Source organism: Kogia breviceps, chromosome 7 (genome assembly GCF_026419965.1).
Source record: "Kogia breviceps isolate mKogBre1 chromosome 7, mKogBre1 haplotype 1, whole genome shotgun sequence".
NCBI lineage: Eukaryota > Metazoa > Chordata > Mammalia > Artiodactyla > Physeteridae > Kogia > Kogia breviceps.
The window spans coordinates 70,759,471-70,774,733 of NC_081316.1; the positions used below are offsets into that span (position 1 = coordinate 70,759,471).

General features: G+C 36.3%; 1 protein-coding gene across 1 annotated transcript; it reads left to right on the forward strand.

Moving 5' to 3' along the window:
• The first annotated feature begins 8,256 nt into the window (after positions 1-8,256).
• On the forward strand, positions 8,257-14,975 carry LOC131760113 (stromelysin-1-like). Its single transcript, XM_059069905.2, has 10 exons — positions 8,257-8,404; positions 9,175-9,419; positions 9,511-9,659; positions 9,786-9,911; positions 10,498-10,662; positions 10,849-10,993; positions 11,886-12,019; positions 12,314-12,473; positions 13,578-13,681; positions 14,594-14,975. Exons 1-10 carry the CDS (start codon positions 8,294-8,296, stop codon positions 14,692-14,694), a joined length of 1,440 nt encoding a protein of 479 aa, XP_058925888.1. The 5' UTR covers positions 8,257-8,293; the 3' UTR covers positions 14,695-14,975.
• The last annotated feature ends 288 nt before the right edge of the window (positions 14,976-15,263 follow it).

Genomic DNA, 15,263 nt, shown 5'->3' on the forward strand with positions numbered 1-15,263 from the left:
GAAATGTGTTTTGGGCCACAAAGGTACTGAATTGTGGGTTTATGCTTAGAACCTTAGAGTTGGCTTTTTTAATGAGCACTTAGGAATTCATGGCAAGATTTTTGCTGATGTTTTCTGGAATTGGAACTTTGACCAACTTTGCTGACTGAGGAGACTTTAGATTTTTAAATCTCAACAACACATAGTCACTGCTCATAGACATTTGTCCTAACTGGGTTGCATATGGACAGCACAAGTGAAAGATAATTGACAGGAAAGACTGGACTTAGAAAGAGGAGAGGGAAGTCAGAATGTCAGAAATTCATGAGAGGAGGCCATAATATTGAAGAATATGAGACATACACTGGGATAAAAGACATATCCAGTATTTAGTTTTTGAAAATATGAATATTTGAGAAAGAAAATTTTTGGAAAGTGTTAGGTCCAGGCTAAGATGGTGTTATAAATAGATGAAAGGCAGAGATTGAATTTAATCTGAAGACACTACAAACTCTTGTTTCTATTTGATTTATAAGTTTTGACTGAACAACATGTGCATCATTTCTTCTACTTACTGTGTATGTGAACTTGAAAAAGTGTTTTAACTTTTCTGAACTCCATTTTTTCTTCTGTGAACTGAGAATACTGATATTTACTTTGTAAAGTGAGTGTAAAGATTACACATAATATAACATGCTGGGTTTATAGTAGATAATCAATATATAGTGGCTTTCTCCTTTCTTAAAAGAGAGTTCTGATATATACCTATTTGACAATACTACACACTCTGAGAAGAGTAAGAGAAACTAATTACCTAAAAGTATATAAAATAATGAAAGTTCAGAACCTTTTTTCCATTATTCTAATGGTATAGCTTTAATGGAGAGTAAGCTGGCACACCAACACATGCTTTCTAGGTTTATGTGAGTTAGCTCTGCCTTGGTACATATCCAACTCTAATTTAGTTATACAATACAATTTCATTTTGTCTTTCCTACATAATATGACCCAACCAAAAAGATGTGTCAACATTAACAAATAGTGACTCATAAGAAGGTGAAGTGTCTCAGCCATAGCAAAGCAGTACCTAGTATCATTACACAGATTTGTCAGGGCAATGAGTATCAATGGTTACAGATATTTGACCTAACCCCCAGAATAAAGCACTTATAAATTCCAGAATTTAAGCAAAAAAATATGGATAACAAAAGAAAAAGTAATTCAGCCAAGTGTAAATACCCCAAACTTTCATCTATTTCAGAGGTGCATAAGGCATGGAGCAGAGACTTTTCCAGTGAGAGACTGAATAGACAAATAGACAATGATTATACTATATATAAAATAGAACTTTGACCCACAACCTGTAGCAACCTGCCCAGGAAACCAATCTCCTTAACTTCAATAAACAACCCAGGAAGCCAGCTTGTTGTAAGTGCAGGAAGCTAGTTTGATATCTCTAGTGACAATCCAGGAGGCTAAACAATAACTTCTGTGACAATCAATCTAAAATGGCTAAGATTTTCTGAGAAACTGATAGCCATATTTTTGTCTCATTACCAACTGAGGATCCAACTGGATTTCCTAACCAATTTCACAGGATACGCACTTCTAGTTAGCTCACCTACATCATCCCCAGATCAATAGCTTTCCATCAGGATATACACAAAAAGTTCCCTTTCCCCCACTGTAATGTTTCCCATGTGTCTATCTGCTTTGAGTCTCTGCGAAAACACACATTTTGGTGGCTGACTGCCTTACTACAGCAAGCTCTGGATAAATAGCAATTGCTTGGTCACATTTGGTTTGTCTTTGTTTTTTTCCACACCAGGGAGAGACCTGCCAAGTCACAAAGAAAGGAACTCAACCTCAACTGTAGATGAGCTAGTTTCAATTCTTCCCATTTTGCAAGATTAATGGCATCCATGCCCTTTTTATCCTTCCTGCCCCTTTTCTGTCTATATCATCTCTTTCCATTCTCAATTCTTTTTACTTATATCTGCAATCCTCCAGATTCCCCTTACAGTTCACTTAGATAATTATAATAAACCAGTCAACTTTACCTTCTTTTTATTCTAATCCACCTCAATCACTACTGCCAGATAAATCTCATAGAAGCAAGGTTCCAATGTTTTCACTTATCTTATAAAAACATTAAATGGGAAAATTTTCAGTCTAAGAAAACAAATGGCCTCAATCAAAATCCCAGTAAGTTATTTTTTGGGTATAACAAACTAATACTAAAGTTTATATGGAGAGGCAGAAGATCCAGAATAGCCAACACAGTGTTGAAGGAGAACAATGTGCTACAGTAATCAACTCAGTGTGGTATGGGCAAAAGAATAGACAAATAGATCAATGAAACAGAATAGAGAGCCCAGATATAGATTCACATAAATATAGTCCACTGATCTTTGACAAAGGATCAAAGGCAATGCAATGGAGCAAAGATAGTATTTTCAACAAATGGTGCTGGGACAACTGGACATGCACATGGAAAAAAACTGAATTGAGATACAGTCTTAACACTCTTCACAAAAATTAGCTCAAAATGAATCACAGACCTAAATGTAAAACACAAAACTATATATAATTAGAAAATTGTATATATGTATAATTAATAGTTCTTTTAAAAAAAAGAAGACACTGGCTAGTAGCCACTGAAGTAATCTTTCCCAAACTTGCACTACAGCACATAAAATGTGAGGAAAAAATGAAGTTATAACATTGAAAACAAAGTTGCTGTTTTAGAATACATTTTTTCCACTGTTTATAAGGACAGAGAAGCTATATTGGATAAAACAAAAGATTGCTTATCTATGTTTATCATATGAAACCTCAGGAACTTATGGTCATTTGAAAGAACAAGAAATATATTTTTTTCCTCAAATGTCTGATCAGAGACAAGGACATTTATTTTTCTATGAATGAGAAAACACTGAAGCCACATCTCTATCAGATGGTTGTTGATTCTGGAAGAGAGAAAAGAAATTGTGACTGTAGAGTTGCATACCTATCCAAGATATCTTCCATAAGAGAGGTTAACAAAAGAGATGTTCAGATATGCTAGAATCAGTAAATTTCTCCTGAACCACCCTTGGAAAATTACATAAAGACATACAAATGCCAACTGACTCAATATAAACAATTCCAGAATGCATAGTTCAGGCTCTAAAAAGTTTAACAGAGCTATCTTTTCTCGGTTTGTTTGCAGTTTTCTAACTGAAAGGTGACTTGTCAGGTGGATTTGGCAGTATGGGGTTATGCTTGGTCCAGGCTGCTTCTCACACCTATTTTCCTTCTGCTTCTACTTTAATCATCATATGAGAAAAAGTGTTTCTCAAGCAACATTTTATATCCTACAATCAGATGAAATATACTGCCCATTGGAGTACCACTAAAAACTTTGTTTGCACAATTGAAATAATTATGCCAAGAATATTACAAAATGCTCTCCTTCTTTCCATAAAATCAGAGTTGCCTGGAGTCACATATGCCCATTGTCATTGCCAAGGAATTTGAATAATGGCTTTCAACACATTTACCACTCCTGTGAATGATCTGAGTCATTAGGCTTGTATAAATGAAAAAGATAGTCATTCCACATGCAAATATTATCTGTTCTTAATTCCCTATTTCTATTCTAGTTCACATTCCAACTAAAATATTTGAATGTTTCTGTGGAAAACAGACATAAAAATTACCATATATGATCTGATTTCAACCATGAAAAATGTACATTTTAAAAAACCCATAAGCAATATGTTTTATTCTATAATGCAGAGGGAATACATCACTTTATTAGTACTTATTTTTGGCTGATGAGATTCAGTTTTGTGGAAAAAAATAGATAAAATTTTATAAATTTTCCATGATCAGCATGATGTATAAATGTATACACAGGTATTTAAAAAATCTAAAGTACAGTAAATTGTTAATAATGTATTTCTCCTAGCAGCTTGAATGTAAATGATTTATTTTCCTCTAACTTTTTTCTATATTTTAAATTTTCTATAGTAAAAATACAAAATTTTATTGAAATGTAAAAAATTTAATTGAATGTATTTTGTAGAAACATGGCTTTCCATCACCAACAAAATCAACTAAACATCTACAGTAATTCCCCTTACATACTAACGAGTTCCATTTCAAGAGTGCGTTCATAAGTCCAATTTGTTCACAAGTCCAACAAAGTTAGCCTAGGTACCCAACTAACACAGTCAGCTATATAGTACTGTACTTTAATAGGTTTATAATTCTTTTCACACAAATAATACATAAAAATCAAACAAACACAAAAAATAAAGAAAACATTTTTAATCTTACAGTACAGTACCTTAGAAAGTACAGTAGTACAGTACAACAGCTGGCATAAAGGGGCTGGCATCGAGTGAATGAGCAAGAAGAGTTACTGACTGGAGGAGGGAGAGGAAGTGGGAGATGGTAGAGCTGAAAGATGGTCAGCAATAGGAGATGGAGGGCAAGCTGCAATTTCACTCACGCCTGACGATGGAACGCACATTCACATCTTTGAAAGTTTGCAACCTGAAGGTTCATATGTAGGGGACTTGTTGTAAAATAAATTAAATAAACTAAACAACTTAGCTGCAGGCTAATGGCCTTCCACAATGAGCTTCAATCTGTCTTCACATAACTTTATTTTTCATTTTTCATTATTCCCCTTCACACATTTTTCACTTCAATAAAAAATTATCCCTTTGCCATTTTATGTATAGACTCTAAATTTTCTTGACTCTGTATGGCTGTTTATCCTGTTCCTGGATTTTCCTCTATGTCCAAATCATTTCAGGCTTCACTTATCTGTGGCTTTACCTTGGGCTTTTTCTAAACTAAACAGCTTTCCTTCTGCATATTTCCTGTGCAGCTTCTTCCTTTATTTCTTATAAAATCTTATGCAGAGGTCACCTCCTCTACTAGATTATACCCTTTTCTCCTTCATTCATTCTATCATCTCATCCTTCCTTCTTTCCTATTTTTAAGTAGCTAATTTGATCATTTTTTCTATATTTCTCTTTTAAATATTATCTCCAAATCTACAGTCTTACTTTGTTTATTCTGAAGCATTTAAGACTCAGACACTTGAGAAATGAATGAGTAGCTAAAAGAATGATATATCATCTGGAGGTAGCAAGGATCATGAGTTATCTCATCTGATTAGTCATGGAGAATCATGATAAATAGGAAAACAAAAGTGAAAAATTATGAGACAGAATGTTACTTGGACTAACTGCCTGCTTTTGAATCTAAGTTTGGATCAGATTTAAGTTTATCTCTAGACTTCTGATCCCTGGAGGTTAGATTTACAAAAGCTCCCATTCTGACCCTTGTATATATTTCACCGTATGACAAATGATTGTTCTGTGGAACAGTCATTTTCCTTCCTGTGCAGACAAAGCCCATTTTTTTCCCTAGTGTTCACAACTCCCCTCTACACTTGATGTATTAGGTTGGCCAAAAATTTCGACAGAAATACACGAACGAACTTTTTGGCCAACCCAATATTTACTCTTTCTTACACTTTTTCCTGCTTTTTCCCCTTCTTTCCCTTTTCCTTTCTCTTTCCCTCCCCTCTTCCTTCCTCCATTTTGTCTTTCCTTCCTTCTTTCCTTCCTTTCTCTTCCCTCCCTTCCTTCCTCCACTCACTTACTCTGTAATTTGCCTATTCCTTTGCATTAATCTGTTCCCTTTTAAAATTTAATCCACAAAATTCAAACTATCTCATTCATTGTCAGAAAACTCCTTGATTCCATAGTCTTAGTTCAGGTGTTCAATAGATATAGGAATAAGGATTTTAAGTATATAAGTCTTTTATTTATTCTCCTATTAGAGAGACTTAAGATGATAGCTTGAAACTTTTTATATGAAAATAAAATAAAATAAATCAGTTATTAGGGTATTTAGTAAATATGACATGTAAGATCTGGGAATTTAGATATGCATCATTTGTGAAATTTTTAACTTTTCATTTACCTGTTTGACTTTTGCCGTGAGCCTTTCATTCATAATTAATATATTAATTCTCTACCCAATTTTGAGGTTCCTGCTGTATGCAAGGCCCCACCCTAAGTATTAGGAGTACAGAAATAAATGGGAAACAGTCCCTACCCTCAAGAATTTACAGTAATATGGGGAGACAGATAAGTAAACCATTACACTACAGTTCAGTATGAAAAATCAAGCAGATACAGATAGTGTGAAGAAGTAAGTAATGAACTCTTCCTGGGGCTCAAGGAAGACTTCTCAGAGAAGTCTGTTTTAAAAGATGACAAAGTTCTGCATTGGCAAACTTGTGTTTTTCTCAGGAAAAAGATGACCTCTTTTGTTAATCCCTTTTGAACAGTTGGGAAAATAACCATAAAATTTGTCCAGTTTCCCTCTAAATTAAAAAAGAATGTTTTATAAATTATGCTAGCAGAGAAAATTTACAAAGAAAAATCCTTAATTTAGAAGGAACTGACAATTGTGGATGTCACAGCTCTTCTGCTTTTAATTTCTCACTTCCTTTTCTACCTGACTTCATTGTTTCTTCCTGGAATTAGTATCTGGTGCAAGCCCTCACCACTCCAACCCCCTTAGCTCCCCTGACATCAGTGTAAACAAGTATTTTACCCTTATCTAAGTCAAAATGAAACAAGACACTAAGGAATATAGAACTCTAGTTTTGAGGTGTCTTTGAACAGAATCTAGCCTAAAAATGGATGCTAAAATGTACTGTATAACCCACTGCCAAGTCGTCATTAGGCATCTGGAAACCTCCACCTACAGGTTACAACCACCAAGGAATCCTATTACATCTTCTATAAATATTGAGTGAAACATCTCCAATATTTCTTTAAAAACACACAAAAAGTAAAGCAAAAAAGGAAAATGCAAAAGGGATGCAAGTGAGAGAAATCAAAACTTACACTTATTAAGTGTTCATTAAATGTACATTTTTATTCATCGTTTTATTTAATTCTCACTCCCAGGATATTCTGCTCTTTAATAAACAAATAAGCAAGCAAACAAAGAAAAAACAAAGTGTGGTGATAAATAAAAGTTTGTGTACTTAGTAAATGTTTAATAAGTGTAAGTTTTGCTTCCTCCCACTTGCACCCCTTTTGAATTTCTTTTTCAATTTATTTTTCTAAGGATATAGGAAGTGAGGTTGGTGGGGAGATAGGTGGGTGGCAGGTGGCAGGAGGATTGTATGTAAAGTGTTTAACAAAGTTTCTTCCTCTGGGAAGGTTTAGGGTCTTCCTTACAAGCATTTATTTCATACAAGTGATGTGAGCAGTACTCCAGTTGACAAAGAAAAAGAAAGAAAAGGTAGGAAAGGGAAGGGAACGAAAAGAAAAAGGAAAAAAAGGAGGACAAGAGAAGAGAAAAATGATAAGCAAAGGACAAGAATTTAGGATGGCTTTTTTTTAACCTTAAAATATCTACAAATTTGAATTTAGAGAGGAAGAAGCGAGATTGAAAGAGAAAAAGAAAAGAGTAGAAGATAAGGCAGAGGAGAATTTCAGTCTAGTGAGCAAAGCAATTTATATCAATTCTTTGAGTATTTGTGGAGTAGCTATTACAGGTCCATCACCCATTAATAAATTGGGTACAGAATTAAGACCAACCAAAAGAAAATGGATATGTGTCCTTCTTCCTCAAAATCTTGAGGACTAAGCATCCTTCCCATGAGCATCTCCTCCTCAAGGACTAACAAGTCCAAGCAGAATGTGACAGTAGGTATTTCAAATCAAGGCTCAAAAAGTGAATTTCCCTTTCAGTTTTATTCTAGATAGTATTTCTTCTGTTTTTGCAGAATTTAATAGTATAGACTGTAGCTATTTATGTACAGCTTTGCATTTACTTATATCTTATTACATTTGATTTTAAATATGTTCTTCTTAAAATAAAATTACATTTAAAAGTTCTACAGAATTCTATCTTTTATACCATATCATCCTACTTCTCAAATCCACAAACATAAACTATCTAGAAAATTCCAGTCACTTTTTTTTTTCCAGAATAAAAAAAAGTCCCAGTTTTCTTCTTACCAAGACATGAAGCATTTCCTGGAGATTAATCACTCTTTTGACTTGCAAAATTGGAAAGGTTGAGAGAAATTAGTAAAGTAGGTTGTATCATGCTATTTTGGAAATTGTCCTGCTGCCATTCATAAGAAAGCAATCATGAGTCAAGCTGTGTGTGGGTGATCTAAACAAACATTGCCACCCTATAAAAGTAGGACTCCAGATCGTTAACCTAGAAGAAGATAGGCAGAGAGCAAGGCATTAAGACAACAGAGAGCTGAGAAAAGTCAATGGAAGTGAGGAATCTTCCAGTTCTGCTGTTGCTATGTGTGGGAGTTTGCTCAGCCTATCCATTGGACAGAGCTACAAAGGACAAGGATGACAGCATGGACCTTGTTCAGGTAATTAAGGGAGCCAGCCCTCATGCTCCCTGACAGGGCCAAGTGGAAACCCTCTCTGCTTTCTATTTAAAAATCTCACAGAATTGTTTGAACTTAATGTATAGGAAGTTCAAAGGCAGAGTGTTATAGAGTGTTGTACGTGGAGAGGGTCTCAGTATCACCTATTTGGACTCCTCTTTTTATGCCAGAAGAAACCAAAGCCAGAGATATTAGGTAATTTCCGAAGATCAAAGCCACCTTACTAACAGCACTGATTAAGACACATGATTAACGAGTGGAGAGTATATGAAATACATCTTGTTTTGGAACTTCTGTAGGTATTTTAATCCAATATAAAGTTAGATGGATATTTTTATTGCTGGTTTCATGTTTAGACATAGAGATTTGTCTAAGTTTTTTTCTTAAGCCATGTCCTTGTGAGAAGCATAAAGTGGAAAATTGAATAAATGTAGCTGAAATATACAATTAAGCACAAGGAAGTTTGTTTTGTTTTTCTCCTTTAAGTTCCCTGGATAATTATCTTGATTTTCCAATTCATTGCAATTTTCATTGCTTTGGTAGTAAAATAAGCTGCAGAGATATTCTGTTACAAAGATAAAATGAAAGTGAGGAGGAGTCTGCAATTGAAGAATTAAACAAATGACACTTACTTTGATTTCAATAAACTAGAGGAATATTACAAATGGACTAAGTGAGCAACTGTTCAAGTTTACCATAAACCACTAAAAATCATAAGAATGACCTAAAAACTATACTTATGTTTCTGCTAGCAATACCTCGAAAAGTACTACAACCTTGAAAAGGATGTGAAACTGTTTGTTAGAAGAAAGGACAGTGGTCCTGTAGTTAAAAAAATACAAGAAATGCAGAGGTTCCTGGGGTTGGAGGTGACGGGGAAGCTGGACTCTGACACTCTGGAGGTGATGCGCAAGCCCAGATGTGGGGTTCCTGACATTGGTCACTTCAGCACCTTTCCTGGCAAGCCCAAGTGGAGGAAAACTCACCTCACTTACAGGTAATGGGTCCAAAGAGATTTTGACCTAATACTGAGATTTATAAATCACTGTCACAGGAGAAATAGTATCTTCAATTTTTTTTTCATACAGGATTGTGAATTATACACTGGATTTGCCAAGAGATTTTGTTGATTCTGCCATTGAGAAAGCTGTGACAGTCTGGAAGAAGGTGACTCCACTTACATTCTCCAGGATCAATGAAGGAGAGGCAGACATAATGATCACTTTTGCAGTTCGAGGTAAAAAACAGAAACAAGGAAAAAAAAAACCCATGCAAAATTTTATCTGTTGTTGTTTCATTAGAAAAGATTCCAGAGAGATCCTAATTACTAATCTTGCCAATAAAATTTTTTTTTCTCTCTTAGAACATGGAGACTTTTTCCCTTTTGATGGACCTGGAAAAGATTTGGCTCACGCCTATCCACCTGGGCCAGGGATTCGTGGAGATGCTCACTTTGATGATGATGAAAAATGGACAAAGGATACATCAGGTTAGTTATACATCTCTCAGAATGATTTCCGTGTTGATTTTTTTTTTTTTTTTTTTTGCGGTACGCGGGCCTCTCACAGTTGTGGCCTCTCCCGTTGCAGAGTTCAGGCCCAGTGGCCATGGCTCACAGGCCTAGCTGCTCCGCGGCATGTGGGATCTTCCCAGACCGGGGCACGAACCCATGTCCCCTGCATCGGCAGGCAGACTATCAACCGCTGCGCCACCAGGGAAGTCCCGGGGTTGATTTTTGTTTTAACGTGGAGAACTGTTAATAGCTAAGAATACTGAAGAAATGGGGTGTTATGGATTTCCCAATGGGTCAAGAATCAGCAGAATCAGGCTGGAGATGGGAGTAATTGGATATGGCTGGATACTTTGTCCAGAGATTGATTTCAAGAATGAGCCTTGAAAAACACTTGGCTTTCCATTAAGTGTACTCAGTCAATCGATCAATTAACCAAAACAAAATAAAGAGGGGGGAAGCACTGTGTGCTTCCAGGAAGTAAACAAATATAATACACAGCTGATCTGTGTAATGTACATGTATTTAAGGAATGAGTAACTATTATTTATGATTTCTTAAATAGGGATCAATTTACTCTTCGTTGCTGCCCATGAACTTGGCCATTCCCTGGGTCTCCAACACTCAACCCACAGGGAAGCTTTGATGTATCCAGTCTACAACCCAGTCACAAACCTGGATGAGACCCAACTTTCTCAAGATGATGTGAATGGCATTCAGTCTCTGTATGGTGAGTAATGCTGGAAAAATTAGGCATTGTAACTTTGCAATGAAGGTCTTCAGGAAAGCTTCAAAATGCTGCATAAAGCATTTGTAATTTAACTCAAAGCACTTTGAGAATGTTTGGAAAGGATATAAATTGACAGAAGAATCACATTTCTTCTAAAGTTTGCATCCTCATATCTGTTCCCTTTAGGACCTCCCACAGCTTCTCCAGATGACTCTGTGGTGCCCACAGAATCTGTGCCTCCAGAACCTGGCACACCAGCCACATGTGATCCTGCTTTGTCCTTTGATGCAGTCAGCACTCTGAGGGGAGAAATTCTGTTCTTTAAAGACAGGTCAGATCAGAAAACTATATTTTCCTATCTGTTCTTTTGATGTAACTATACAATACTTAGAGAGGAAAACAAACAGAAACTTGATAGGGATTTTTAAATATTTAAAACAAAAAATTTTGCCTGAACTTGGAATCTTTCTGATGCTTCACTTTCCATATTTTCCTAAAATTGTCAAGTTCATTTTCAAAGACTTAGGACGATTTGATTTTTACCCTGTAATTGTCATTCCCAAATGTTATAAGTTACAGTTGCTTTTCAAAAATCACAGTTAGAACTTTAGAATCAGAATTTTATCTTTACTTCCTTTAAAAATGATACCAGGATACCATTACATTTAATCAATTAATTTACTCACTGCTAGATAAATATGCACATGATAAAACTGCACAAGTGGAAAGAAAGTTAAAAGAAAGTCATCACCACATCATTGACTCTTAGTTCCTCAGTTCTCCCTATCTTCATCCATCGTGATGAACTCTTAAATATCCTTCCAGAATTGTTTTGTGTATATATAAAAATATAGTTACATGCACATATACATACACACACATCTGCCTATCTTTTTGAAAATATAAATGATGGTATAATATGTATATTGTTTTGCATGAATTGTAGGTATTTAAAGGTTACAGTCAGCTGATTAATTTGCATTGTAAGATAGCTTTCCTTTCACAGAAGACATTACTCTGAATCCTATGGCAATAGGTCCAGTACAATCTTCTGGAAAAAAAAGAAAGATTTTTCCCCAGTGACAACATACCTGATTTCTGTCTGTCATCAAGCCTAGAGGATGTGGGAATGGAGGAAGATGGGTGAGACAGGACAATGAAGAAAATATGCTGAAAGGTGAAAGACTTCTTTCAATTTTCATTTCTTTTTACATGTTTTTCAGATATTTTTGGCGCAAATCTTTCAGGACATCTGAACCTGAATTTCATTTGATCTCTTCATTTTGGCCATCTCTTCCTTCAGGCATAGATGCTGCATATGAAGTTATTAGCAAAGACAGCGTTTTCATTTTTAAGGGTAATTATTATATAATAATTTCTTTAACTTCTTGAAATAAAGCCTCTCACTGGAAAATTGATTAAGACTTTAACTGGAAATTGCCCAGAGTTGTAAATTCCCTCATTTGGTCTGTGTTCATTCAGTCAAGCTGCAAATTTTTGTTTAAGGTCTATTTTGAGCTGGTGACTAAATCTAAAATTCTGGCTTCCTTTTTACTATGAAAATCAAAGGTACTAAGAAGTATTTCTAAAACCAAAGATATCTGTTATAGATTCAATGTGATTGTGATTTTTTTTAAAAAAAAAAACACAGGAAATCAGTTCTGGGCCATCAGAGGAAGAGAGGTGCAAGCAGGTTACCCAAGAGACATCCATACCCTGGGTTTTCCTTCAACAATAAGGAAAATAGATGCAGCCTTTTCTGATAAGGAAAAGAAGAAAACATACTTCTTTGTAGAGGACAAATACTGGAGGTAAAATTTGATTGGAATGACTTTGTATGGTCCTAATTAGGGAAATTATTTTCTTTCTCTAAGGAAATCCCTCGTCTTACTCTTAGACCTGCATCCCTCACAGTAGGAATGGTGGGGCTTTAGACAACTGTGGGGAAGTGCTTACTTTCAAATATAGCAGTGCCTGATAACAGGCATTTCTTAAGCTGTCCTGTTTTGAGTCCCATGTACAATAAGCTGGAGCTTCCCTTTGTGCTGTTGCCCCACCTGCCTGGAGTGTGCTCCTTTCTCCTCCACCTACACAAACCCTGCCCATCCTCCTTGTCCTGGCTCAAGTCCCACTACTTCCATGAAGCTTTCCCTGCTGCATTCCAAACCCAACTGGGCTTTTCTTTTTTGAAAGAAGCCCTGCGAATCTAGGCCACAGGGAAATCATTCCTTTCCCTTTGTCTTATAGTCCACTCATTGTTTGAGTGTTTGTCTTGATTTCCCAACTGTACTATGTGATTCTCAAGGGCTTCCCTTAGCCTCACCCATTCTTTACCTCTGCCTAAGAGGATGACAGGTAATAACAGTCTAGCTGTATAGGACTCTCAGAGGGGCTAATTTTGTGGCTATCTGCCCAGACTCTGAGATCTGAGCGGACCAACCAAGGTCCAGCCAACAATCAAAGATGCACTAACTGTGCTTTGCTTCTTGTCCCAATCCCTTTTCATAGGAGACTGCCATAGGAAATCCAGATGCTCAGGGTAGGGACAACATATATGTACAAAGTATGATAGAGAACTTCAAATTTGTATTTTAGATGAATGATTGAATTCACTTTATGTTCATATCTTTGTGATAGAAGGATGATTAAGATTCTTTCTGCCCAGACCCAAGAAGTATGTTAACAAACAGCATCTGCTAGATCAGGATGTTACCTCTGTTTCTGGTAGAGATTTTAAGAGCTAAGTTTGCAGTACCACTAAAGTTACACATTTCTTCAGCACTAAACATGTCTGACATTTATTTGCAGTACTTGGAAAGTTTGTTAGAACTCCACATTAAACCTAACATGATTTATGAATTTTGGTAACATGACCTCCATGCAATGCTGAGCTTTGTTTCTTTTACTTGGTGCAGATTTGATGAGAAGAGACAGTCCATGGAGCCAGGCTTTCCAAAGCAAATAGTGGAAGATTTCCCAGGGGTTGGCCCAGAGGTGGATACTGTTTTTGAAGCATTTGGTAAGAGGACACTTATTTTGTTGGCAGTGGGGCACTTGAAACAGTCTATAGTATCAGAGGGAAGAGGAAAATTGAAATAATATTTCATAACAGTTTTCTTTAACCAGGTTCCTCCTCTCAACCCTAAATTTCAACTTATGAATTTCATATCAATTATATGACTACCTCATATAAAAAGCTATATAAAAATTCCTTCAATTGGTGTGGCTGGCTTTCTCTATCTCACTGCTGCTACTAATTCCCAGGGAGATTTTTTTCTGTCTTTCCTGAGTAGTCAGTCAGTTGCCAATATTTAACTTTCCATGAGCCCAAAGTCTAAAAAAAGATTTTTTTCCTCCTCAGGGATAGATGGGTGGAGGGATAGATGATGTTTATTGTAAGGTAATCTGAGCACCATGATGGCAGAGCCATAAAGGATCATCAGGCTCTGAAAGAGTCCCTGTGCCTCTCTGAGGCCAGAAATGCCCCTCAGGCTGCCTCATGAGGAAAGGGGAGGAGGAGCATTAGGAAGGAAAAGCTTAAAGATACCACAGTTTCCAAAGATGCAGAGAATTTTATCTGACTGCAAGCAGAATAACCTAATAACTCAGAGCATGATTTTGCTGTCAGACAGAGCTGAAGTTGAGTGCCATCTCCATTCTTTCCTTATTGAGTGACCTTGGGCAAGCATCTAAATTTGTCTGAACCCCAACTTCCTCATCTGTAAAATGGAGTTAGATATACATGCCTCTTAGGATTCTTGCAGAAGTAAATGAAAAAACATCATGTAAAATGTTTAACATAGTCCCTGCCAAGCAGTATAATTCTATGAACACTTTCTGCTTTTAGGTATCCATTATTATGAGTTTTGTACTTTGCCAAATTTATTTATTGGAAAAAATATCTCACTATTTCCCCTGTCTGTATTTGCAGGGTTTTACTATTTCTTCAGTGGATCTTCGCAGTTGGAGTTTGACCCAAATGCAAAGAAAGTGACGTATGTTTTGAAGAGTAACAGATGGTTGAATTGTTAGGAGAGATGCTTAGAAGGCATAACATGGGGATTCTAAATGAAGCTGATAACTCTTCACCTAAGTCTCTGTGAAATGAAATAGTTCATTTTCTCCTGTGTGTGCAGTGACTGAGAATGAGAGTGTGAGCTAGTGTGTCTTGCCCATTAGCTTCACAAATTACAGGGCATTCAAATCGGCTGTGTGTTTGCACTTTTCTCACATGGGGTAGCCTCCCACAGGGAAGGAAGAAGCACTTGTGCAACAGACAAGTGACTTTGTATATAATATTTTATTATTTAATAAAGAGAAGTTGTCAGTTATTTCATTTTATTGTTTTGTTTGTTTCAAGGACTAGTTGTCCTCACAATCTTGGGTGCATTGTGGACTGAGCAGGAGACGGTAGAGGTGGCAGGATTAGGATCTCCACAGCTGGGGCCTCACAATGGGCTCACCCAGAACTGGAAACAATCTGCCACTTGCCCTCCCCAGGTACCCTACAAAAGAGATGCTATTTCCACCAACCAGGCATCATATGTGTTCCTGACATACCTAAGGAGAAAGATCTAGGGAAGTTGTCACTTTATAGGGCA

Coding starts and splice junctions, on each gene's coding strand:
- LOC131760113 (XM_059069905.2), top strand. CDS start 8,294: ATGGAAGTGAGGAATCTTCCAGTTCTGCTGTTGCTATGTGTGGGAGTT. Junction 9,420..9,510: donor AAAACTCACCTCACTTACAG/GTAATGGGTCCA, acceptor TTTTTCATACAG/GATTGTGAATTATACACTGG. Junction 13,682..14,593: donor TACTGTTTTTGAAGCATTTG/GTAAGAGGACAC, acceptor CTGTATTTGCAG/GGTTTTACTATTTCTTCAGT.